Here is a 24791-nt window from a genome sequence, read left to right on the forward strand (position 1 = left end):
GTAAGTCCTGAATCCTCCGGATATCTACGGCCATAATCAGTCACGAAATATGGCTTGTACTTCAGAGCTGGATCTTCATCGTGATCTTCAGAAGCGTCCGAAGAAACTTCCGATTCAGCTTCGGATGTACCCTTTTTGTCAGGGTCCTTTAATTTTTTTCTTTTAGCCCTACCCATCGTAACAATCTCATCAGAAAATAAGGGTTTTTAACCACAGAAACAACTATTGAGACAATTTAAAATATTTGAAAAAAATTTCACTCCCGCTCTGTTTCAAGGTTCCCGCGTTTTTTTTCTTGATGACATGGATGAATGACAGACATATGTCAAAAATCATAGACATTTTTTTTTTTGGTTTGGTTTTCCCCGAAGGGTAAGGCAAAGGGAACTATGCCCATACAGCCATGTCTGACGTATTTTTTTTCTTGATGATTAATGAAATGATAAAAGGTGATGATGATGAAACCTAAGCCCCCACCCTCGGAGTAGACTCCTACTCCGAACCCCAAACGAATTAACTCAAAAGTCCGCATAAACTTTTGAGTTATGAAGCGGCTTCCTGACACGAAGCGAAAATAGGCAGATACACTTTGTTTATTGAATACTCCAATATAATAACACTCGCGAATGTCTTCCGACTAACTTAATGCGATCATTAACCACAAAACACCACTTCGTATTAATTATTTAGATTATTCAATGAAGAAAGCAACTGTCCCGTTCCCGCCTCCCGCCAAAAAGCCCCAAAAAAAAAAATCATAGACAAATGAAAGTAAATTATCTTTTTATAAGAACCGGTTCAAATTAGCGTTTTCTTAAACGCTGACTAGTGGTAAATATTTAAAATGGCAACACTTTGGCCCAAAATCCTTATATCCAGGCTAAAACGAAAAATCATTCACTCATTCAAATTTATTCGCATGAAGTGAGCGTGAAGCCGCTATCGTCTGTCAAATTGTGACGCCTTATTTTTCGTAGGTAACACGTTCGTTTCGTTCGTTCGTTCGTGTGCTAATGCTAGCTAATGGTGGATAGTGTCTCACAGTGTTTTGTTCAGACAGTGCGGATTTATAATTTTCTGTAAAATGAAATCTAAGAAACGGCATCAGTCATCTTCAGAAGAATCAGAAGAGTCTGATGCAAGTATTAAGTCGAGTAGTACTTCTGGAAGTGAAAGTGATGATTCTTCGGAATCTGAACACCGGCACAAGAAGAAAAGAAAACGTGCTGATTCCACGGATTCAGAAAGCGATTCTGACGACCAAAAACGTACAAAGAAACGTAAGCACAAGAAAAAGAAGAAGAAGCATGGGAAAAAGAAAAGGCGTACCGATTCTGTTGAAAGTCTTTCTGTGGAAGAGATTTCTATGAGTGAGGGTGAAATATCGTCCAAAAAGAAACGGAAACACAAACATAAACATTCAAAGCGAGCGCGTAGTTCGTCTGCAAGCGAAGGTGATTATAATGTGTTATCGTGGTATTTTATCGCCATGCATGTAAGTAGGTGAAGTAAATGAAATCATAATAATATTTTCAATTTGTTTTACAGACGAAGAACACGTTGAGCGTCGTCTAAATAGTGTTGTTAAAGAGCGTCGTGCTTCATCGGAAGAGGGCAGTCAGCCTTCACGCACCTATTACCAGTATGTATTATACCTATTTAGAAAATGGAATATTGATTATGTCTAACCAACATACTTAAAGTTTTTACGCCATTTTAGGAGAGAATATCGTCAGTCAGGATCTGGCGACGAACCAGAATACGATCGTGAACGTGAAGTACAACGCTTCTACAGAGGTTCAAGCAAGGAAAGATCTCATCAGTATGCAGAACGTTACCAGTATGACCGAGAACGCACCTACAAGTCTGTATTATTGGGATATTATTTTACTTACCTACATTATAAATTCCCTATACAATAGTCCATTAAATCTGAATATATTGCAGATATGCATCAAATCAAGACAAAAACTATAGACCAAAGTATGATCAAAGTGCACCTTATAACGACTCTGAAGATTATGGTCGGAGACAGAGAGAGTATGATGAATATAGAAGGTACAATTTATTGTACTAGATATAGTTCATGTTTGTGTGCTTATCTCACTGTATATGTCCCTTAATTATGTCACTAATTCATCACATAATTGCTCAATTATTGTACTGTTCATTATACTTAATTATCTGTTGATGGTAATGATTAAATTATTTTATAGGAATCAGAGATATGAAGAGAGGAGGCCACCTGAGGAGTATCATGGAAGACCAAGAGAGGAAACATACCATCCTAGAGAGGATACAAGAGGTTAGTAGTATAATATAAATTTATTAATTGAAATTATTTAGATTATACGTTGACATAATGACTTATCTACTATTCTAGGTTACAATCATAACCGATACAATCAATATGAAGAAAGAGGACCTAAAAGAAACTATGATGATGGCAGGGAATATCGTGAGAGGTAAAATACAATAATGGCAACAACATTGTAAATTTTATTTACTTTTTTTATGAATGAATTGTATTTTTTAATAAATGTATTTATTGTCTGTAGACGCCCACCTCCAGAGCAAGACCGTTACCGTGAAAGGGAATATCCAGAGAAGAGGGACAGATTTCAAGAGAAGTTTTCTCCAGAACGGTATGTACCTACTATGTTGTCTCTTATACAATGAACACTCTTGCGCTCAACTGTTGTATCATTTTAAAGTAATGTATTGTGTTAGTAGTTAATGAAACAGGGTTTTGTTAAACTAGTGTATAACTTGCAATGAAATGTATTTATAAGGAACTGCATGTATGTTGACGTCAGCCTGGTGGGTGCTCCTCCGTTAAATGACTGTATTTGTTTTTACAGTGACATCTCTACAGAAAATTATAATGACTTTGGTCAGAACGTGTTGCGGTTACTGAGGTTTTTTACTAGTTGCACTTTAAATGAATGTCAGTCTAGGCATGTGTGACTACGTAGAGATATGTTGGACTCTGTGAAAGGAAATTAGACTCCCTTGAGGGAGTCACCCAGGAAGTGGGTTGACAATCACTTATTTTGTCAAGTCAGATACTAACTGTTGTTGTATCCAGTCACCATGCTTGAAAAGATTACATATGCAGTCTTGCACTTGAAATAATGGATATTATTACATTTGTATATCATTACAAGTGTTGTGTATGATTGGTAGAACAAAACAACGGTGTTTGATTCGAATAGAAAACATACAAGTTTTCTTTACAAGTGTTTTATAGCTTTGCTAATGAAACTGAATCTCATTGAATGGCAAACACACTTGAGAGATGAAGGGATCATCATGTAGCAGGATAACAATGATTTAAAGAATTTATAGATGCTTATTACTACAAAGCAAATACTCAAACAAAACTATATTTATTCAAAGAAGATATAGAAGTTAACATCCAATATGGATTATATCCTTTGTGTTGAAGAGAGTAAATCATATCCAGAAACACTATACAACTTGGACCTGATGTAATACAGACCTTCTAGAAGCACCAGATTAACCTTTCAGATTAAATATTGAATATATCTATCAAGATATCATTTTCAACAAAGATGGCGTTTCAAGTTAATAGATGGTAATGATTTAATGAAAAGTAAATTATAATGGCCAAACAAAGTATAATGAGCCAGAGAACCGAAGGGAGAAAAATATATGAAACAGAAAAATAAATATTTATTATTTTAGAAAAAGTAAGACACAAACATGATGATGATAGAATACCATACTTTGTGGTACCACAAGAAAAATTGCTCAAGTTTTGGAGCTCCTTGCTGTATAAATTATGTGTTTCAAGAGAATAGAAACAACAAATGTTTTAGTTGAAGTACGCAAACTCCAAAAGCTGCTGCTACTCCAAAGGATTTGATTGAAAATGTTTGGATGCACAGATTAATATGTCATCTAACGTCAGAAGGTGAAAATGTTGAGTGAACTGTAATTACAATGAAGACTAAGAAAATAACTAAAACTAAGGGAAAACAATCTTGCAATCCTATGATTTAATTACATTCCCTGATTTCCTTATTTTACTAGTTGATTGTGCAATTAAACATGTACAAGAAGAATATCTAAAAACTACATTCAAATCTAATAAGATGCTAAAACCGACTTTCTTTAAATCGCAAATAAAATTACAAAATTTCATGTGTAATTTTAGAACTATTTTGTAAAGACGATAAATCCACGATTGGATGTACCCTCTTAGGTAGTATCTCCGTCTTTTCGTCGTATATATCGAGAGTAACGGTAAGTGTACGCTGTTTACGGAGTGGCAAAATAATGAATCCTCGAGGATGTTATACCGGTTATATTACTTAATTTTTATTATTACAGAATTGGTAAATTCATCTACCATTACAATTAGTATCTTGCTAATTTTGAAACATATGCATCTTGTTTTCATGTTAATGTCAGCTTGAAGTTACCTAATTAAAGACATTAGAGACGCATACTTTTCATTGTTAACCAGAAGTTATGATCCTTTTATAAAAACCCTATTTGAAAATTTCCTATTACCAGTTAGTCTAAGTGTTGTGTGTAAATGTTGTGACGAGTTATTCTCCTGTTGATGTTGTATTTTATCAATTGCAGGACTCGTGAGGTGCGACGCGAGCGGCCTGCCAGACCGGACAAGCCACCTATGCCAGCACAAAGGTGAATTTTACTTATATTCCAAGTTCATTGTTTCTCTTTATTTATATAATTGGCATTGTATATGACGCTTTAGCTTCTTTTTCTTAGCTTCTTCGGCTTAGCATATTCAGTGTTATCTACAATAAGAGATGTAAGTCTGGATCATTGAGAGTTTAACCATTGTATTGAAACTTTATAGGGAAAATTCTAGAAGCCCAGAAGACCGTTACAGGGAGAGGAATAGGCGACCGGAGGTTAAAGAAGAGGAGCCTCGTTTCCGTGAGGGGCGCGGCAACGAGCGCCGCGAGGCGCGGGACGTGCGGGACCCGAAGCGCGAGGCGCGCTCGCCGCACGAGGCCGCGCGCCGGGAGCGGCCGCCGCGCGGGGACGAGCGCCCGCCGGTCAAGGCGGAGCCCAAACCTCGGGAACGCAAGAGCAGGTGTGTACATGTAACATAACAAGCTCACGACTATCCCAATTGAGATAGTCCATCGTAGGTGGTGAACCGTATCGCCGCCTATAACCGTCGAGCTAACTGTACAGTACCTTACTAACAATCGGTTGGAGCCTAATTGCCGCCATGTGTAAGGAAAGGCGATCAGGGTGTTGTTCTATCACTAGTATGATCAACTGTTCCATTTTATGGGCAAGAATGTCGTTAACGTTGAGGCCTGTTATTTTCCGACTCGTTATATGTATCGTATTTATAAGGAGTTTTTCTTAGCTTTTCTCAGGTAGTCTAGTGATTGTTAAAATATTTCTTATAATTTGTTTTTTTCTAACTACATTTTCGCAATGAAAAGAGATTGTAAATTAACTAGCACATTTATAAGTAACTTACGCATTTATACAACTCATTTTTGATCTCCACCTAAAATAAGTATTACAATTAAAACATGTTTTTTTTTAATATGCTCAGATTCGGTCCCGAGGACAATAAGGAATACAGCTGGGGCAAGACAGAAGTGAAGAAGGAAGGTTCCAATGCCGCTGACAAGGAGAAGCCGAACTTCGGTCTGTCAGGCAAGCTGACCGCAGACGCCAATACGGTCAATGGAGTGGTCATCAAGTATACCGAGCCTGATGACGCTAAACAACCTAAGAGGAGGTGGAGGTAAGGAGGTTTTCCTTCGTGAGACTAAACCGACTCCGTGAAAAACGAGATGATGCTAGTAAAAAAACCGAGACTGATGGACTATTTTTAGGTGGTTTTCGGGTGCATTTTCTTACTTATCGTTCCTTCTTACAAATGGTGGGCTATGGTAACACGTTATTAACAATATCTAATCTAAAACGGCAATAAAAACGGTCTGCGCGGTTACGATATCGCGCGCGGCGAAACGAATTTATCGCAAGAGTTTAGAAATAGTTGTTTCCACCCCTTTACGTTCCAGGTTCTACCCATTCAAAGGCGATAAGGCGCTGCCGATCCTGTACATCCACCGGCAGTCAGCGTTCCTGATGGGGCGCGACAAGAAGGTGGTGGACATCATGCTGGAGCACCCTTCCGTCAGCAAGCAGCACGCCGCGCTGCAGTACCGCGCCACGCCCTTCACGCGGCCGGACGGCTCGCAGGGGCGCCGCGTGCGGCCCTACATCATCGACCTGGGTACGGCACATGACACAGCCTACACACGACACACTCATTCTCGACCGGGGGCACATGCAGTATAAACTATCATGTTGCTTCATTGAAGTGAAACTCACGCCTATTTCCCACCAGGGTAAGCAGAGACTACAGAATTCCATTTGCTTCGATCCTGACACACTAGACACACACACACACACAGACACACACGACACTAGCTAGAAAAAAAACGTTAAGATTGTTTCTAGCAAAAACTTCCATATAACACATAATTTGTATAGCAAATGAACATCTTTTACTAACAATCCGTCTCCCTCAACAGACTCGGCAAACGGCACATTTGTGAACAACAAGAAGATAGAGCCGAGGCGCTACGTAGAGCTTCTGGAGCGCGATGTAGTCAAGTTCGGGTTCTCACAGCGCGAGTATGTACTGCTACATGAGAACAGCAAGGACGACGCTCAGGACGACGATAACCAGGAGCCGACACTAGGTGCTGCTGTTACTACCACCGACCAGATCAAACAGGACAAGCGAGTGAAGCAGGAGGTCGCCGAGGACGGGGAATAGGTTAGACATATTTATGTCTAATTATCTAGTACAACCCGTGCGAATCAACTAGGCACTTTGATGAAGTAATGTAGTGTTTGAGATACGTAGTATCCACTCGCGGGAACCGAGACGCCTCGCAAATTCATACAGGCTTACATTCGGAAAGGGGATATAGTTAATTCGCACGTGTTATAGACATGGGTACAGATTTTGAACGCTTGACTGTGTATAGGTTGCGCACAATGTGTGACATATAAATTAGGACACTCCTTTCGCACATCTTTTTTTACTTTATACCAGCTAAACAGATGCGAAATTCAACCACTGAGCAAATAAAGATCAGCGTTCAGTATCCGTGCCTATCCTGTAACGTAGATTTATACTTTTAAGTCGAAAATAAAATAGGTTAAGCTGGATAGATTAAAATCTGATTGTTCTGGAAATTTATATAGTTGATAACAGTGACAGTCGCTAACTAAAATAGTGAAACATTATCCAAAAGAAACCTCTCGATGTTATGATGGCTTCGTATTTTGTAGTGTGTAATTTGTACTAAATTACTTACTGATTATGAAAAGATTTTTCAGTGGTTTATAACTGCAGACATTCTTCAAAACCTATTTTATTTTAGACCCTCTTTTAATATACTAGTATAATAATATGGGGTAACTATTTAAAATATTTGAGGGACAGATACAGAGTTGTATTTCTATTTTATTTTTCCTTATGTGTATTAGCGGATGAAAATAATTTCTTCCGACATAGTAAATAGAGTTCCTCAAATTAATAAGATTACTTTGTACATAGGACTATGTATAGTAGACATTTTCTTATTGTTAATGTAATAACTAGAATATTTTGACGTTATCATAATTAAGGTTTATTTACGTTAGTTGTAGCTGAACTATGATGTTCTTCCTTCTCTTCGCAGAAGTGTTTTTATTGAAACTACATAATCAAGATAAAACGTTTAATTAAATAGGAATTGCTTACAATAAATGCATTATATTTTCTTCATATTTTTTGTTGTACTTGCATTCAGCGTAACCGCGTTTCTTATTCTGAAGTCGTGCTATTGAGAGACAAAATACCTACTTATCTTTAGTTTGTCATTACGTATTTATAACTAGCATTTGATTCTCACTTTCAAGCACGTTCTATGTTAAGTTGTCATGCTAAAAAACCTTAAATACAAATTACACAATACATCTATCTTACAATATGTACATCGATTCGAATATTTACATCTATCTAATAAAATAAATAATTAAATATTTCACAAGTAAAAAGACTTGAGGATCGGTGGAGTAATGTACAAAGTATAATAAATCGCTTAATAACAATATCACAGTTTAAAATGGAGTCTTGAAAACGTGTTTGTCGATATCGTGATCGATGGAGCGTTCTCGTGACGAGCTGGGGCGGGGCGAGTCGCGCGGGAATGTGTCTTGTATGGTCTCGCAAAGGGAGGCTCGCTTGACGATACCGTTCCGTAGAGGGATGATGGTGGCGTTCGGGGGGCGCGTGTGTGTGCGCAGGGAGTGCGTCCTGTATATGGGCGGCTTGATCAGTCTGTTGGGCGCCACGCCGACTATACTGTGCCGTGAGAACGGCAGGTACGTAACTGGTGCGCGCGGGATTTCGTACCCGTCATACACAGTGCCGGCACCCGAATCGCTGTCATACATCAGCTCCAGGTACTTCGGCGTCCGTTGCGGTAGCAGATGTGACGGCTCCATTTGTTGTTCAGGGAAATCTTCATCTGCAATTGAAATCGGATTAGTAAATCATTATTAGGACCAATATTGCGATAGATGTAAATGAATGATGAAATGCAGCCAGAATTTTATACATTTAAGTAGCTTTTGGTTATTACATAACGTGTGTTTGTTTAGTGCTAAAAGTCTAGCAATGATTACTATAGATAATGTTGATGAAACGAACCTAAGCAGGCGTTGTCATTCTCGTCGAGCAGGTAGGTGCGGTTGTCGACGGCGTCTGCATGCGGCCCATGCACAATGCATACATGTTAGTTATATGACAATGCTATTAGTACAATGATGTTGAAAATTTGCTACAATTTGACAGTAGCAATTAATGAAACTATATGCAATTATATTTTTGATAAATCTCGTAAAGTTCTCTGGCATTTTTAGCCCAACTAAAAATATCGTCAGAATGAAATCGTTTCTTTGTAAAGAAATGCAATATTTTAGGCATGCCGAAACATCCACTTAAATATTATTTTCCCCCGCTTTTATTTCAATGTGATGAAAATATTGAATTATAAACTATATATATAGGCTATTTATGTGTGAACTTACCGTCACCTAGAAGCGTCAGGTAGTGCGGCGCGGGTGTCGGAGTCGCCGTGAGCGTTATATTCGGCGATGTCTTGTCGCGCAGGGTTGTCACCACCTCGAGACAGTGCCGGAACGACGGCCGCCCGTCCGGGGAGTAACTCCAGCACTTTTGGAGGAGCTCGTAACTAAATAACAATAAAGGATTATGCTTTAAACTTGCAGCCTCAGTTTTTGGAACTTACAGACGAAAGATAATTTTCTATGTATTCGAAATTGAGATTAGGAAGAGGCTGACTGACTGTTTGTATCGCTAACCAGCTCCAATCTGATGTGGGTAGTTACAGTTACAGGGAATATTGAAGTGCTATAAAAGAAAAAAGAAAGAATACTTACAAGACTGAGGGACAATTAGGCGGTCGATCAGGTGTGCCTCCCGCGCGGACATACCCTAGGACTTGGCGATTTGTCCGAGCTGGGTATGGTTGCTGGCCCAAGGATAAAACCTGAGCAAATACATATTGTTTAATAAAACTTTAAAAATTAAATGGTTCTACGAGGTAGATTAAATAGACAGAACCAACCTCCCAGCAGAGCACACCCCATGCCCAAACATCGGACTGACAAGAAAATACTCCGTCTACTAAACACTCCACTGCCATCCACCGAACTGGCAGAAGACCTGAAATAACGTTATTATAAGTCAATTTGCTAGATGACAATTATTTATTAGTCTTGTGGCGTGTCCAAACGTACCTTCGCCTTCTTTTCTATAGTAGTCATTTTTATAAATATCCCTAGCTAAACCAAAGTCTCCGATTTTGACGACTCTGCCGTTTGCCCGGTGTGCGACTAAACAGTTGCGGCATGCCAAGTCGCGATGTACGAAGTGCATTTCTTCCAAATACCGACAACCTCTAGTGACGTCCACACACATGTTGAGGAGATCCAGGAGCGTGAGTGACTCGGGGGTATACTGTAAAGAAAAGAAACGTTCATTAATGCGAAAGGTTTCCCAAATGTTTGAGCCAGTGTTGCATCTACCCACACTGTTTCAGAATCTAAGCTGCAATTTTGTACATCTTACCAGAGACGCGCGTTTTGCCCTCAAGTAACTGAGCAAATCGCCCCCCTCCATCAACTCCATGATAATGTAGTTGGGATCATTGTCCAGACACACTCCCAACAGTCTCAGAATATGCTCATGTTTGAAGTTGGACATCAATGCCGCTTCCTTCAGGAATTCAGTCTTTTCTTGTTCCGTTGCTCCTTTTCTCAGAGTCTACAAAGAAATGTTCGAGACTTTAGAACCAAGCGAATGCTATTTCATTTATACCAAGTTTAGAATACTTACTTTGACCGCTACTTTAGTGTCAACAGTGCTGCCGTTAATTTGTCTGGCAATGCCTTCAAATACTTCACCAAACGCACCAGACCCTAGAAACTTGGTAAGAGTGATCTGTTCTCTGCGAATGTGTGGCAAGCTCGCCAGCTCTGCGTCCGATGGACAATGTACTCCCTGGAAAGAAGAATCATTATTATTACGTTATGGAGCCAAAAATTTGGAACTAAGAACCTTTGAAAAAGTTGTTTTTCTTTACCTGATTGTATAGTATGTTAGTGGAATGTCTAATTGGGAGTTGTCGCAGCGTAGCCAGTTCAACATCGGGTCCTCGCCTGGGTACGTTAGTCATCATCTGATTTTCCATGGCAGCCTTTTTCTTAGTCCGATTGTTATAAGCTGTAAAAACATTTGATTTGTATATTGTGAATTATATTGAACTCTTCAAGATGTCTCAATTCAATATTTAATGTATGCGTTGATCAGAACATGCAAGTCAAGTTGATCTAATTAACGCATGTAAAGTTTGCTGAAGAAATCATGATTCTCTTCATACAACGTCACAAGTTTTAGTCGTTAGAAGATTTCAAGACTTATTGCAAGAATGTAAATCGACTCCTCATTGGATGAACACAAATTAGATATTCAGTTTCCTCACTATAAAACACAGCAGCAGCGACGGTCAAGACAAGCGCGGCGAGTGCGGCCACGGCGACAGCGAGCGCGGCGGGGTGTGGCCTCGCAGCGTACGCTAGCGGCGCCGCATCAAGTTCGGCCGCGGCTGACAGCGCGCCCCAGCCGTAGCTATTCTTCGCTTGCACTCGCGCCACATACCCTTCCGATACCTCCCCCGCGCCGATCAACCAGTACGTTTCTGTGGGAAATTCAGTTATTAGGGCTACCGTTAACTTTTTGTCCACGTTTATTGTTTCTTCTTTTCGTGTGGCTTGTCTCCGAAATCTGGTGACCCTAACAAGGCGAGACTCAGCTACTTATATGTACAGCTAGACATGTCCTAATATAAGCAAACAAGTGAGAGTCTCACAATGTGAGTTCGTTAATATCTAGGTATTGATTTTTATTTTACCAGTCCCATTGTGTAGCAGATGAAGTCCTTCACGTATAATATGCGTCAATGTTTCCTTATCCAAATCTGCTGGGAGATCCGATTGCAACATTTCGCTCATATTCTTTGTAACGTTTTCATATACGTAGCTTATCCTGAAAAAATAATAGTGATGATTCTTTATGTTACCTTACCCCTCCTCTTGTACATTCATAAAACAATGAGGAGCAGAAGTAAATTTGGTACTTACCTGTGTTGGGGTCTTCCCCAAACTCGGTACTCCTCTATAGGCGCTCCTCTTGTGTCAGGTTCGGACCACCAAGCGCGTAGGACCCTGTCACCCACTGCCTCTACCCTTAGCGACCCAGGAGGGCCGGGTACATCTCCTGCAATTACAATAAGTTTATACATATTTGCGTTGATACATTTCCTCAATTTTCTAGAGAAATGGAATCGATCCTCTTACCCAAAGTTTCATAAGTGAATTTGTCGTCATGTGGCCAATAGTACGCCGGGCCATTAACAACGTACTGAAGGCGAAGACGGAAGCGGTAGCGAGTTTTCGGTCGCAAGTTACTAGCTCTCCACACACCATGTCCGCTATGCGTACAGAACTTCCAAACAACGGTTGAAAGACCAATTTCTGTGTACTCCACCTGGTATCTAAAGGAAAAGTTGTCATTATTAATTTGTTGTTTATTAGTGACTAAACAAAAACGTTTCTTCATCTCTTAGTACTTACTTGTGCGTGGTGTAGGATGTAGGCGGTGGCCACAATACGTGCATTTCGTAAGCAGTAGTATTCTTCAGTGCCAATGGAGCAGGGGGCGGGTACGTTCGAAGTTTAAATGGTTCTGAATCAGCCGATACTTCGCTGTAATTTGACCGAGCTCGGACCCACACCGTATATACTGTGCTTGGGGATAAACCAATCATGTTCGCGCTGCGACCTTCTGATACTTCGAACGTGTTGTGTTCTAAAACATAAAAAAATACATGAATATGCTGTACAAATCAAAGAATCAAACAGAGACCGGGGGATTTAAAGAAATCATACCTTTTAACTTATGTGACAGTGAAGGAGAGTCATCGGTCCTCCAATGAAGTTCGTACCATAATCCAGGATCAGGCGTCCATTCAACTCGAGCCAGCACTGGACTAAGTACCGAGTAAGTCACGTTCCTTGGGGCCGTAGGTGCTGGAAGAAAAGAAAGTAGATGCTCGATTATTTTGATAATTCTACAAATAAGTATTTAATATTTAAATAACAATATGACCATGGTCTACCTTCCGAAGCAGTGTGCAGTACCATAGATGAACCAACGATAGGTTTGACTTCATGAAGCTTTGCGTAATAATTAGTTGCTTCGAGCATTACGGTATAGTTTGTAAACGGCTTTAATTCGTTAAGAATCACTTCTGTACTTGTAGTAGTTATGGATGGACATGATTCCTTGTCACATGTCAGTGAATCTTTCTGTTGCAAGCGGTAATATATCGTGTACTCTGTTGCCGCCATTTCGTACTCCAAATGTTTGCATTTACTAGGCTTGTCAAGCTTTGGTAGTCGCAAAGAAATACTGTTCGCTGATGTAGAAGTTACTTTGGGGTGAATATTCTGTGTTCTGTCTGGGTATAAACAATCTTTTGGCGGATACTGTTGATTACCTGGGTCTAACGCCATAATTTTATAACCGTAAGATGTTTTAAACTGTTCTACTTTCGACTTTTTATTTTTATTGGTAAAAAAGATTACTTTTTCGGTTGAATTGAACCAGTAGACGAATTTGCTGTCTACTGTTATCGACTTGGGGGTGAAGCCGTATTTCTTCTTCGGTGTTGCGTCGAATATAACTCGACATTTACATCCATCCATGTCCGCAGCTACGATGTGGTGTACCCAGGGATCCACCCAGTATAGTTCGTTGTCGTTACTTGTCATATCTATAACGAATGGTCTCGCCACTTGAGGATTTTCTGGACATGTGCAGTCCTCTCGCGAATCACTGTCTTCTCCGGTGTTGTTGAAGAATGTCCTTAGTTGGGAGCCGTTAACTTTTGCTGTCATTAAGGTGCCCAATCCCGGGTGGGTACTCTCTTCGTACCAAAATAATGATCTGGAAACAAGACTCAAATTGATAGCTTTTCGTAAATCGATAAGAAACAGGAATTTGATTTCTTCTCAAGATTTCGCATATTGAAAAGAAAGAGTATTATTTTTTACGTAATAATAAGTAATTCCATGTGTCTTACCGCTGTAAAGGTGAGATTTGTAAACTGTAAATCGGTTGTCTCCTAGCGAACATTCGTGAGATGTGCGGTCGGGTGTTGGGGATGCCCAGGTCAGCTCGGTACACCACATAAGTTTCGCTCGATGTCATCTCCATTTGAGCCCAATACACGGAACGGCCCACCCAATCCACACATATACTTGTTGCTGTATCTGTGATAGACGCCAACTGTAAAAATAAACGTCAACTGTTTATCAACTGTTTACAGTTCTTACACCTATTACTAATAGTTATTATAAGATTTATGCGTTACCTTATAATGTCCACTGCCATTGATTCTGGATGAGAACACCTCTTCTAAATTATTGACCCAGTACACAATATTTTCTTCAATGGAAACTGTAAAATCCAACGGTATTCCTGTGCTTTTCGGTATAATTTCGCTCTCTCCGGAATCTAAATCTATTATCTTGATGGATTCTTGTGAAGATATCAATACTTTCGGGATAGGATTGACTCCATCAGGTGATGCTGATACTATTTCTGAGTATTGACCGAAGCCGGCGTCTGTGTTAGCGTGGACCTAAATACAAAAACATAACACGTATATTAAAATTTATCAGATCAGCTGTAAAATCTGTCATTTTCTTGGCGTGGGAATGGTCAATCATTACCACTCGAGGGCGTTTTGATGCTTCTTCAATCTTCTTTTAATATCGCTAGTGTATGGACCGAAAAAATACATCATATAATATTATACGAGTTTACCACGAATAATTGCTTACTTGAAAGAAGTAAGTGGACCCGTTGACAAGGTCTCTAAGCATGAGCTGCGTGTGAGTCGGCGACAGTTGTGCGTCAGCGCAGGCAGATGGTTTAGCTGGCAGTGCGAGCGAGCGCCCCGCCGCCGGCAGCGTCCAGCATTGCGCCTCGTAGCCGCGGATGATACCGTTAGCCTGCGCCGGCGGTTCCCAACGGAATATCGCTGTTAATGGACCACCGCTGGAACGAAATATTTCACTTACATTTTGGCCCTGAATGCAATTAAAAGAATTTTCCAATAGGAGTAACATAACAGGAAGAAGCTCATGGAGCCGATAAAGAGCATACTCCACCACGCTGATTAATTGCGGTTTGGTACAGGTGTTTGGGCTAGTAGTCGATCAATGGCTTAACGAGCATTCCGAAGCACCGAATTATCTTATTTTTTCGAACAGTCATTGCTTCAGTCTGCTGTGTTGTAACTAAACAATGGGTCAAAGTGATTTAGACAATATCCCCATCGAAAATCGAATCCGGACTTCCAAATCGGAGAACACGGAGGCTACTAAAAAATATAGAACTTCCGAAAAAGTTAATCTTATTAATTTACCTGTGCAGTCTCTGTATATATACTCTAGGCCGGCGTGGTACCGAGGGCGGCGCTTGTGGCGAGTACAGTTGCGCCCGCGCCGCCGCGCCTCCGCCCCAGTGCGTGTGAGCGCGGACTGTCACGTCCATCGCAGTATACGGTCCTAGTGACCGCTCTCGCACTTCCACCCATGGCACGTCTACGGTTTTCTGAAAGTGGAAAAATACGTTTTGAAATCACTCGAGATACATTTATGAAGAAGGTCACCATCCAATATATCGCTACCACCATATTATATATAATATAATATCACCAAAAAATGTATCGTAAATATCAGACCAGTCATGGACCTCTTTGCACTTTTAATCCTATATCAATCTTGGATCCATTTTCTTGAACTTACAAGTTGTATTTAATAAAACGCCATATACCTCAATTTTATAGTGTCCAGCGAAGTGCAAGCTGACGTCATAGTAGACGCTACTGTTGTTGATATTGACGTTGGTAGCCGGAGACCAAGTGACATTGAAGTTGTGTGACTCCCCCACCACCGTTATAGAAGACGAGTTGATTGTCTCCGGAATGGCTATCAGCGATTCTGAAAACCAATAACTTGAGTAAGATATTTCTAAATTTTAAAAACCATTACATAACACATTATACGTATCATCATCATCATCAGCCGTATGACGCCCACTGCTGGGCATAGGCCTCCCCCAAGGATCTCCACGACGATCGGTCCTGCGCTGCCCGCATCCAGCGGCTTCCCGCGACCTTCACCAGATCGTCGGTCCACCTTGTAGCGGGCCTACCCACTGAGCGTCGTCCGACACGTGGTCGCCATTCCAGAACCTTTCCGCCCCATCGGCCATCGGTTCTCCTCGCTATGTGTCCTGCCCACTGCCACTTCAGCTTTGCAATTCTTCGAGCTATGTCGGTGACTTTAGTTCTCCTGCGGATCTCCTCATTTCTGATTCGATCGAGCAGGGAAATACCGAGCATAGCTCTCTCCATTGCCCGCTGAGCGACACCGAGCCTCCTCACGAGACCCATAGTAAGCGGCCACGTCTCACTGCCGTAGGTCATCACTGGCAACACGCACATTATACGTATATGTTGTTGTAATTGTAACATAACACATTATCCAACTAACAGAAAGTTCGCTGAAGCGACTCTGACTAGCCCAATTGGGAATAGCTCATATTATGTTGTTACTATATAATATCAGAGTAGGAAATTGTAATAAATGAAATGTTGACTCTTCCTCTTGTCTTTCCCTGATCCATATTAGGGTACTTGTCGTGTAAAAGTATGTGTGAAACAAAATTAAAGAATAGATTTAAAATTTACCACTGTCAGCATGAAGTGCGGGTATTCTGACAGCTACGACGTGGACTCTAGGCACGAGGTCCGCCGTGTATCGGCCATACAGATCTGACACCACAGCACGGGAAGCGTCTTCAACCCAAACTAATCGTCCGCTGAAGTAACATAACGGTCCCAATGTGGCTGTGCCTGCTAGACGCGTCACCAGCGAACCGGAGATCTGGGAATAATATTTGAAGTCAAAAAAATACGTACAGTGTATTGATCATAGAACCTCCTCCTTTTTTGAAGTCGTTTAAAATACGTAAACAATGTAGCCGCTAAAACAAAACCCAGAAGAACAATGAGCAAATTGCGCAATTTTAACTTATAAATTCAAACTATCGAAGGACTTACCTCATAGATGCCGTTGGTAATTTGATCAGCAGTCGGTGCCCGATGCAGCTCCGATCCATCGTAACTTCGCACTAGCCAGTACAACCATTTCCTTTCCAGGTCAGCTGTTAGACCCATGACTATAAGAAAGAAGATTAAATTGCGTTTTTTGTTTGAAATTACTTACAATTTTACTATTTGCTTGGATACTCTTTACCTTGTTTACCACTGAAGAGTTGAGCTGGATAGTAAACCATCTTGTTTTCACCGTTCAATCTTGCAGCTTCTACAGCGTGGCCTGTGTTCCAATAGATGTACGCTCCCAAAGAGTCAATAGTCAGTTCTTTCGCCACCGTTACAATCGGTACTGGTTCTCGATTGCTGCCGTCGAAATTTCCTCGAGTAATCTGCACAAAACGTAGATTATTAGCTACTGCGCCTGCTGCCACGTTTTAGAAATCATGCCAAAAATTGAGTACTTATATTTTTCACTTACCAATTGCTGTGTGGGGTTAGACCAATAAATCTTTTTGCCAACCCAATCTACTGCCAAACTTCCTACATTTTCCATATTCGACATCAGACCAGATTCATGAGAAGTGGTGTTGAACCACATGACTGTTGACGCGTTGGTTACCAAATATAGCTTGTCACGATACCAAGATATGTCCGTTATGTGGAAGTCTTTCAGAGAGGTCCTGCAATTTGTAAAGTGTTAATTATTTTCTAGAAAGATGTCATTGTTTGAACAACATTTTATTGCTATAGAAGTTCAATTCAAAATCTTACCTGTCGATCAAAGTTCTTAATTTTTCTCCTGTTAAATCGGTTTCTAATAATCCATCAGGACCTGACCATACTAATGTGCTGTTTAAAGTAGTCGGTGATGCTGCTAATGTTTTGCCTACAAATTCCGAAGACCACGGACCTACAAAAGGAATGGGGAAGAAGTAGTCAAATGTAAAAAAAATAAAATAAAAGTAATGTAAGTAACTTTGTACTTATTTCTTTAATGAAAGATTGTTGTCACAACTTACCTGCTCCAGATTTGGTCACTGCCGCAACTCTAATGACATATTCAACGTCTTGTTTCAAGTCTTCAACAATAAACGTGGACTCATTTATGTTCTTACTGAAAACAAAAGTTATTAGATATTATTAATATTTTACCTGACGACTGCATATCACTTTAGGTTAAAAGAGATACATACATGTCTATAGTTTCTCCACTATCAGCGTGAGTTAGTTGGAGATGGAATGTCCATTGCTGCCAAGCGCCACTTCCTTGATGACCCAACAAGTGTGGTGGAGACCACGAAACTTTCGCTCGTTCTATCCCCATCACACTCTGTACTCCAATAGGTGGATTCACGGGTACTGGGATTGGCTGACAACTTCTTAAAGCTACCAGCACCTGTCTCGTTTGCAATGTCTTCGTGTTATAAGCCAAAGGATATTCGTTATGAAAGTAGCTGTCACTTTGTGCGTGATACTCTTCCGTAAGCATTTCTTTGCCATTTGTCCAATAGAATAAGCCACTCGCATATGCTATTGAACGTGTTGATAGGAACATTGGCTTTTGGGTGTTGCTTCGAAAATCTGCTACTTCACGCCTGTAAATAAGGTTGTTGTTTAAACTGACAAAGAATCAAATCATCACATTTTTCAATTTATATTTAAACGTACCCATCTAAAGAAACAGCAAGTACGGTGTTTTTCTTTAAATGTGCAACTAGCAGTCTGAAATCGGCATGGTCCACGGTAAAGGCGCCTAGGTGGGCATCTCTAACGATCAGTTCTGGAGGGGCATCATGTCGAACTCCATTGGAAATATTTGCGAGGTCCAGTCTGTATAAACCCCCGCCACTCCCTCCGCCACGCTCTACGCCTCGAAGTGCCCAGAATAAATACCTGAAAGATACCTGTTATTAATGACAAGTTCAAGATCATGATCGTGTACTAGACTTGATAGGATACTCTACTTACCCGTTATAAGCATCAACTTCGAAATGAATCGGTCGGGAATTAAAATAGCCCGACAACGCCACAACCTGATTTCTTCCATCGAAATCATATCTTAGTATCTCCCATATCGAATACAAGGTTGCGTTCGATGAATTCGCATCTCGAGTGTAATAAACCTCCCCAAGAACGTAAAGATGGCGGTTCAACCAATCGACAGACAAATCTAAAGGTTTGTAGGATATGTTTTGTGGTGTAAGAATAGCTTCAGGAATGTTCTTTTTGGATAAAGAGCTTCGGTAGACGTATCCATTTGAAACTGACACGAAGAGGGAATCGCTGGAGACATCCAAGCCCACACCTGAAATAAATTAATATTTAACTATGTACATATCTAATTAAACTTTCTTGATTTTTAATGTGATGCTCCGATCTCCTTACCTGTGATTTTATGTTCAGTGCTGTATAACTCAACAGGATCAGACAGCATATCGTTTGCCGGTGCCGCTACGATGTTTTGTTCTCCGCCCAAAATCAAAATAGGTTGTTCACTTGGCACCACTGAAAACATATCACCGATTATTAATATTTCGATAAAGTGTTTCGAATCAAATGAAAAGTAAAGTGATACAACCTACCAGTAGGTAAAGGAGGGGTGGATACTCTGACATAGGCTCTGGGACCTTCACCGACTGAGTTACGCATAGAAACCGATACTTCATACTCTCGTGCCGGTGCCAGGTTTTGAAACATGTAGAACAAAGTGTTGTTTGAAGCGGGCATATCCTGAAATGAAAAAAAAAGATCAGGAGTATGAAGACGCAATAGCCCAAGTAAAGGATCAAGCACCAAGGAAGATTAATAAGATAAGGTAAGATCGATATTTGATTTATATTTAGTCATCAGCTTGAAAGAGTGAAAATCATTTGAAAATGGTTTAAAAATAGAATATAAGGATTAAACTTTGAGATTATCCTCTAGAGTTGAGTGCGTAAATCAAGGTTATTTATTAGAGAATTTCTTTAGGTCTAAAACTTACCTCCAACGCATCAATTGTGTTAGGCTGGGTGTCAGTAAGCCTTAGCACATATGATATTAGAGGTCCGTTCGGGAACGCGCCAGGTTCCCATGATATGGCCACTCGACTGGGATCGGGCGCCGCGGCACGCAAAGCTGAAGGTGCCGAGCTTGGTTTTCCACTCTCCAATGTGGAGATAACTACTGACGGGGCGGAGTACACGGGCTCTCCTATCCCGCTGTGGCCGGAGAGGAAAATTGCTACCCGAAACTGAAAAAAAAAATGATTATGAAAATATGTCTTTGTAATGAAAACAAAAGTTCTATCTCCTTAGCGTTATCCCGTTTTCCACAGGGTCCGCTTACAAGGGTTATAAAATTTGAATAATAATACAAAGAATGATCAAGGAGTCCCTAAATCCATAAAGTCTATAGTTTCAAATGCCATCTTAGTTATCCATGGTGTTGATAGTGCGTAAAATCTCTTAAGTTGACTTAAGGACTTTGGACTTAAAGATTCTTGAACTTGGCTAAAAGGGTCTTCAAACATAAAATACATTTATTTACGGCGAATGTTCTCACATCTTACCCGATATTTCGTATAAGGTCGTAGATTTTCCACATGTATAATGGATCGGTCTGAGTGGCTGGCATTAGAGTAGTACTGCCAACTGCCAGGTAGCTCTTCGTATCGCCATTGCACAAGGTAACTGAGATTGCCTAGGATGCGAGGTTCCCATACTAGAGACAACGATGTAGCGGTCAGACTGTCCGCTACGAGCGCTGGTGCCGGTGGGATGCCAATCAATTCTAAGGGTATAAAAACAGTTTTAGTTGGATTCAATATTAAATGGATTAAATGTTGTTCTTATAGGCATTTCCATTTCATTCAGTAGTGATGCACGTCCAAGAAAAATCTTACAAATAATAAAACTACTTGTTTATAAAAGTAATGTAAAAGAAATCTACTTCATTATTAAAAAGAACCTTATGAGATCGTTTTCACATTTAATATGTATTCAATGCCAATCATTCATAATTTTACACTTTCAGTAAGGAAACAATGTAATTCAGTACCCACCTCTTAACTTTTGAAAGTACGTGTTAAGAGCCTCGTTGCATCCCATAACACAGTACAGTTCACGAGACACGACAGTCTCTAACGTGACGTTCTGAAAGAATTAACTTCCTTTATTTACACTTCAGTATTTTTAAATTTAATTTGTGCGAACACACAATTTGTACTTACGCATACTGTTTGGCACGAAAACTCCAATCCTTCTTGCCATAAACTGCATCCCAATGTACACTGTAAACAAATACATCCAGTTAGTTTTTGTGGTCGTAGTTTAAGTTTACTCCAAAAAAGGCCTAGTTTTGAATTTCACGGAACGTTGAAGCGTATGAATAACAGGGGTTAATCGAAGTTGATAGGGCAAGAAAAAAGGGGTGACGGTGGATCAAATTAAACTACCGCGTAATTGTCATTGATATTCGTAAAATTAACGTTCCCGATAAATGTGTCAAAATAATAATACAGATTGTTTTAAAGCTAAACGAAAACAGATGGCTGTTTGACCATAAGTCCGATTATAAGTATAATTAGACGAAATTTTAAATAGGCGATGACAAGATAGTTTTTACACTTTACACCCGGATGATTTACATCAATTAGCAACTAATGGTGCGGGCTCTGATCCAATTATGCAGCCAGCGTTTGCTCTACAATATTCTTTGTTTAATGTAACCACATTATAATTGACTCTAATTTCCTTATCCGACGGAAATTAGTAGATACTTCCAAAAGTTCAAAGTAGGAGTCAGGTTTATTTACAGTTGCTTTCAAGTGTTTCTGATTGGTTCGCAAGAAAGCAGAATTTGCTTATGTTTACATCTCTCGCGCACATGTTGCGAGTTCGTCTAAACATTATTCTGGAGATAACACGCTCAAGTGCCTGAGAACTTCCAATTTTGACTTGTTTTCTTCAAGATGCTATCTCTGCGAAGGGAAAGAAAGTTCACATAATATTTGTAACGGATTTTTACGGTCGAGCGGTGTCCTCTACGGGTGGTGAGTTCGGGAAACTGGCCGGAAGGCGCAGGTGCCCACTTGCGTTGCCCACCCTTACTTCTCAGCTTTATACAACCTGTATACCTGTGTCCTAAATTGTAGTAGAAACCAAAGTTAATGTAATTCACTACGTAGAGACTATTTGCCGCACATTTAAACGATTCTATCACCACATACTCAACTACTTGATACACTTATCATAGTGTCGAAATTTAGACGAATTCAATTAACATCTCGGTGGGAGTCCTTCGTTTAAGTAATGAAGTTATCTATCAAATGTCACTGAGCTATTATTCAATATTCCCGGTATCTAAACAAGTAAACATGTTGATTATAATTTGTCATAATTAAAAAATTAAACTAAATAGGGTCGATTTCATCATGTGATATGATAAGCTGGTCTGTTTGACATCAACTATCAACAGAAACGGCCCAACACAAGAGTTGATTGACAAAATGTTTTGCGTTGATAAGTACTCGTAAAACTGGTTTAGTGCAGGACGTAGCGTCATGCAGATATAATCCATCATGAAGTGCCATTCAAACAAGATGAGCAACGCGCATAACAATTAAAACGGACACGCGCATGAGTGTGTGCGCGATCTGTGCCGTTGTTTCGGGGATATAATTGCGGGTCGCGCCCGGCGAGCGCACTTCCATCAGCGAACTGGGACGCGATTATGACGCAGATCATCCGCCGCGACGACCTTTTGACACGGCTGCTGTTTTAACCTAAGGATTGCTTGAATTTATCGAAGTTTTTAGTTCCAAAGCAAATAAGTGATTACTCGTTTCTTTAACGACCTTAATGGAATCGGAAGCTTGTTAATAGCATTCTTCCGCTTGGAGAATTAGTCTTGAACTGATGAATAATTAAAACTCCTCTCTAATTTGACATCTCGATATATAAGACAGTTTTACATTGTGATGATGTCACTTCATGTTAGAGGACTGGGATCATTTATTATGGTGTTGTGAGTAGTGCGGGCATCCCTCGCTAACGCGTGTCTTCCGCCATATCTGTCACAACAGAACGCCCAGTTTGCCCTCCGGCGGAATCATTGGCGTTTGACGGACGACCACTTGTCAATCCATATTACGGACCTCTGTGTTAATAAAGGATACATATTAGAGACAGTAAATAGATATATGATGTACAATTTCCGCCGCTATCCTTTAATAAATAAAGGTGATACGTAGATACGTATAAACCGTCAATTAAGAACTATATCTACTAAGGTAAAAAACAGTCACACTTTATGAAGCGAATATCCTTTACATAATAATTAGAAAATGTTAGGTATGTCCTTACATATATTTTAACGAGGCACGCGCAAAAATAAGTATATCTAAAACATAAAACTAATAAAACAAGTAACCAAATGAGTGTCTAATTAGCCTGCATCCTGTCTCGTGCGAGAAATTACTAGTAATAATAGCTAGTAATAACAAAACAATGGCTGCTCGGCGCGCGCGACAGTCGACGATTTCGGAAACACGCTCGGAAGTCCAATTGGGAGCGTTAAGCGCAGCGCGGCGCGGGCGCACACCGGATGCAGTGCGATGTGAAAGCACTCACGGATAATTTACTCGTTAATTACTGCATTGCTACTTAGAGCAACTTCTCTTTATGTAGTAGGTAGTTGTTGTACTCTTTGAGACTCGGTATATGTATGAAAAATATTCGGGTTTCTTTCGGCTGTTTTGCCTATATCCCTGAAAGATATCGCACAGATTTTAGTAGATAACCTAACGTATTTCTACGTAATAAAGGAGTTTCCCACCCAGATGAAAAACCTATCGTTCCAAGTCCAAAAGTAGTAATTTAATGTCTTTAAAAAATATATTCATATACAAATAAAATAACTACCTATGATAACGTGTGACGTGGCGTGTGTGGCGAGGAGGTGGGTGTTTGTATATTATACACCTTGTCTACCCGTTCGGAGATACAGGCGTGTCGCTTTGCTATGTTGTTGCTATGTGGTAACGTGTGCGATCTACGCTTTTAAATAATAAAAAAATTCGTCTATCTGACTCTTCGATATTTAATAATATTAGGTACCTATATCACCAACGTGACCCGCAAAGGCGCTCTGTAAAAGTGTGAAAACAACGTTTTACGTATTATTTAGTTTTTAATTAATTTAATATATGATACACCAAGTTATCGAACTGATGTGTCAATAGGCGCCATCGGGAATATTAACTTGGTGTTTTTCTAACTCCGTTGCTGACCTGTGATAAACCCGTGTGTGATAATTGCACAAATTGTTTAGCAACACAGATTACGAAGAGCTTGCACGAGTTGATCAGCTGTATTTACAGGGAATACGCGTGCTTCAGGCCGTTTAAATACCTACTTAGTTTTACGCTTCGCGTAAATTGACTGCTAAAGACTTAACGAGCGATAAAAATGTTGGCGCCAACAAGTAAGACTAGATACCTATACTTTAACGACTGCGTTCAATAATTGTTCATATAATATTGTCTCCACTGTATTTGTCACATATACTTATCTAGCTAAGTAGATAAGTACCGGAAGCAATGCATCCAGGTAATGAAGTGTGCGTGACAGTAACACCTCAATCATCAATGTTTGAGACATCCACATATACAGAAAGCAAAATGTTCTGAAGGGCGAAGAATACTTAGAACACTACTTATTCTAGGATCAGGATTATTTCTCATTGGCGATGCAGAGCAAGAAATTCTACACATATACTACGATGCTGACACACCACTTTCGCTTCCTCCACTGGTTTAGACGTACCTATTCTTGACCTGGCTTTTCTTTAAAACAATATCAATATTCTGGTGGACTTTTATAGGCGTAATTTGTGCTTTTAGAAACTAAAAAAGCATGCGTTTAGGTCACGCGTTGGCCCACGCCAACCACTTGACTACAGCAATTGGATAATGCTCAGTCAAATTGGGGCCCACCGGCGCATCCC

General features: G+C 40.1%; 2 protein-coding genes across 5 annotated transcripts in view; one reads left to right on the plus strand and one right to left on the minus strand.

Annotated features, from left to right (window-relative positions):
• Positions 1 to 975: 975 nt before the first annotated feature.
• LOC126371133 (smad nuclear-interacting protein 1) lies at positions 976 to 7813 on the plus strand. Of its 2 annotated transcripts, XM_050016342.1 has the most exons (12): positions 977 to 1454; positions 1549 to 1642; positions 1721 to 1864; positions 1948 to 2058; positions 2217 to 2305; positions 2384 to 2465; positions 2559 to 2645; positions 4615 to 4677; positions 4856 to 5095; positions 5576 to 5770; positions 6051 to 6265; positions 6567 to 7813. In XM_050016342.1, the coding sequence occupies exons 1-12, from the start codon at positions 1085 to 1087 to the stop codon at positions 6812 to 6814; spliced, it is 1938 nt and encodes a 645-aa protein (XP_049872299.1). In that variant the 5' UTR covers positions 977 to 1084; the 3' UTR covers positions 6815 to 7813. The 2 variants fall into 2 exon arrangements, with proteins under 2 accessions (XP_049872300.1, XP_049872299.1); XM_050016343.1 differs by lacking the exon at positions 1948 to 2058 and having other exon boundaries at positions 976 to 1454.
• LOC126371131 (proto-oncogene tyrosine-protein kinase ROS) overlaps positions 7753 to 24791 on the minus strand; it is a 48053-nt gene continuing 31014 nt past the window's right edge. For 2 of the 3 annotated variants that reach the window (XM_050016341.1, XM_050016339.1), the window contains exons 3-38: positions 21016 to 21075; positions 20848 to 20938; positions 20356 to 20576; positions 19789 to 20037; positions 19388 to 19535; positions 19191 to 19310; positions 18774 to 19110; positions 18474 to 18698; positions 17999 to 18400; positions 17825 to 17919; positions 17577 to 17715; positions 17284 to 17485; positions 17005 to 17194; positions 16809 to 16927; positions 16437 to 16632; positions 15518 to 15684; positions 15108 to 15295; positions 14521 to 14737; positions 14049 to 14318; positions 13758 to 13963; positions 12792 to 13621; positions 12562 to 12702; positions 12247 to 12481; positions 11971 to 12167; positions 11755 to 11890; positions 11526 to 11659; positions 11097 to 11312; positions 10698 to 10837; positions 10451 to 10615; positions 10184 to 10378; positions 9853 to 10072; positions 9681 to 9778; positions 9493 to 9602; positions 9121 to 9284; positions 8741 to 8794; positions 7753 to 8558 (exon numbers count right to left, since the gene is read on the minus strand). In XM_050016341.1, the coding sequence (XP_049872298.1) occupies positions 8149 to 8558; positions 8741 to 8794; positions 9121 to 9284; positions 9493 to 9602; positions 9681 to 9778; positions 9853 to 10072; positions 10184 to 10378; positions 10451 to 10615; positions 10698 to 10837; positions 11097 to 11312; positions 11526 to 11659; positions 11755 to 11890; positions 11971 to 12167; positions 12247 to 12481; positions 12562 to 12702; positions 12792 to 13621; positions 13758 to 13963; positions 14049 to 14318; positions 14521 to 14737; positions 15108 to 15295; positions 15518 to 15684; positions 16437 to 16632; positions 16809 to 16927; positions 17005 to 17194; positions 17284 to 17485; positions 17577 to 17715; positions 17825 to 17919; positions 17999 to 18400; positions 18474 to 18698; positions 18774 to 19110; positions 19191 to 19310; positions 19388 to 19535; positions 19789 to 20037; positions 20356 to 20576; positions 20848 to 20893 (7182 nt within the window). In that variant the 5' untranslated portion in view covers positions 20894 to 20938; positions 21016 to 21075 and the 3' untranslated portion in view covers positions 7753 to 8148. The remainder of the gene's footprint in view (positions 8559 to 8740; positions 8795 to 9120; positions 9285 to 9492; positions 9603 to 9680; positions 9779 to 9852; positions 10073 to 10183; positions 10379 to 10450; positions 10616 to 10697; positions 10838 to 11096; positions 11313 to 11525; positions 11660 to 11754; positions 11891 to 11970; positions 12168 to 12246; positions 12482 to 12561; positions 12703 to 12791; positions 13622 to 13757; positions 13964 to 14048; positions 14319 to 14520; positions 14738 to 15107; positions 15296 to 15517; positions 15685 to 16436; positions 16633 to 16808; positions 16928 to 17004; positions 17195 to 17283; positions 17486 to 17576; positions 17716 to 17824; positions 17920 to 17998; positions 18401 to 18473; positions 18699 to 18773; positions 19111 to 19190; positions 19311 to 19387; positions 19536 to 19788; positions 20038 to 20355; positions 20577 to 20847; positions 20939 to 21015; positions 21076 to 24791) is intronic. The other variant, XM_050016340.1, reaches the window with a different exon arrangement.

This window comes from Pectinophora gossypiella, chromosome 12 (genome assembly GCF_024362695.1).
Source record: "Pectinophora gossypiella chromosome 12, ilPecGoss1.1, whole genome shotgun sequence".
NCBI lineage: Eukaryota > Metazoa > Arthropoda > Insecta > Lepidoptera > Gelechiidae > Pectinophora > Pectinophora gossypiella.

What these genes read in the sequence shown, in the direction of transcription:
- LOC126371133 (XM_050016342.1), top strand. Translation starts at nt 1,085, where the DNA reads ATGAAATCTAAGAAACGGCATCAGTCATCTTCAGAAGAATCAGAAGAG. An exon ending in CCTCGGGAACGCAAGAGCAG is followed by an intron (nt 5,096 to 5,575) that starts GTGTGTACATGT and finishes TAATATGCTCAG; the next exon opens with ATTCGGTCCCGAGGACAATA. An exon ending in CAACCTAAGAGGAGGTGGAG is followed by an intron (nt 5,771 to 6,050) that starts GTAAGGAGGTTT and finishes TTTACGTTCCAG; the next exon opens with GTTCTACCCATTCAAAGGCG.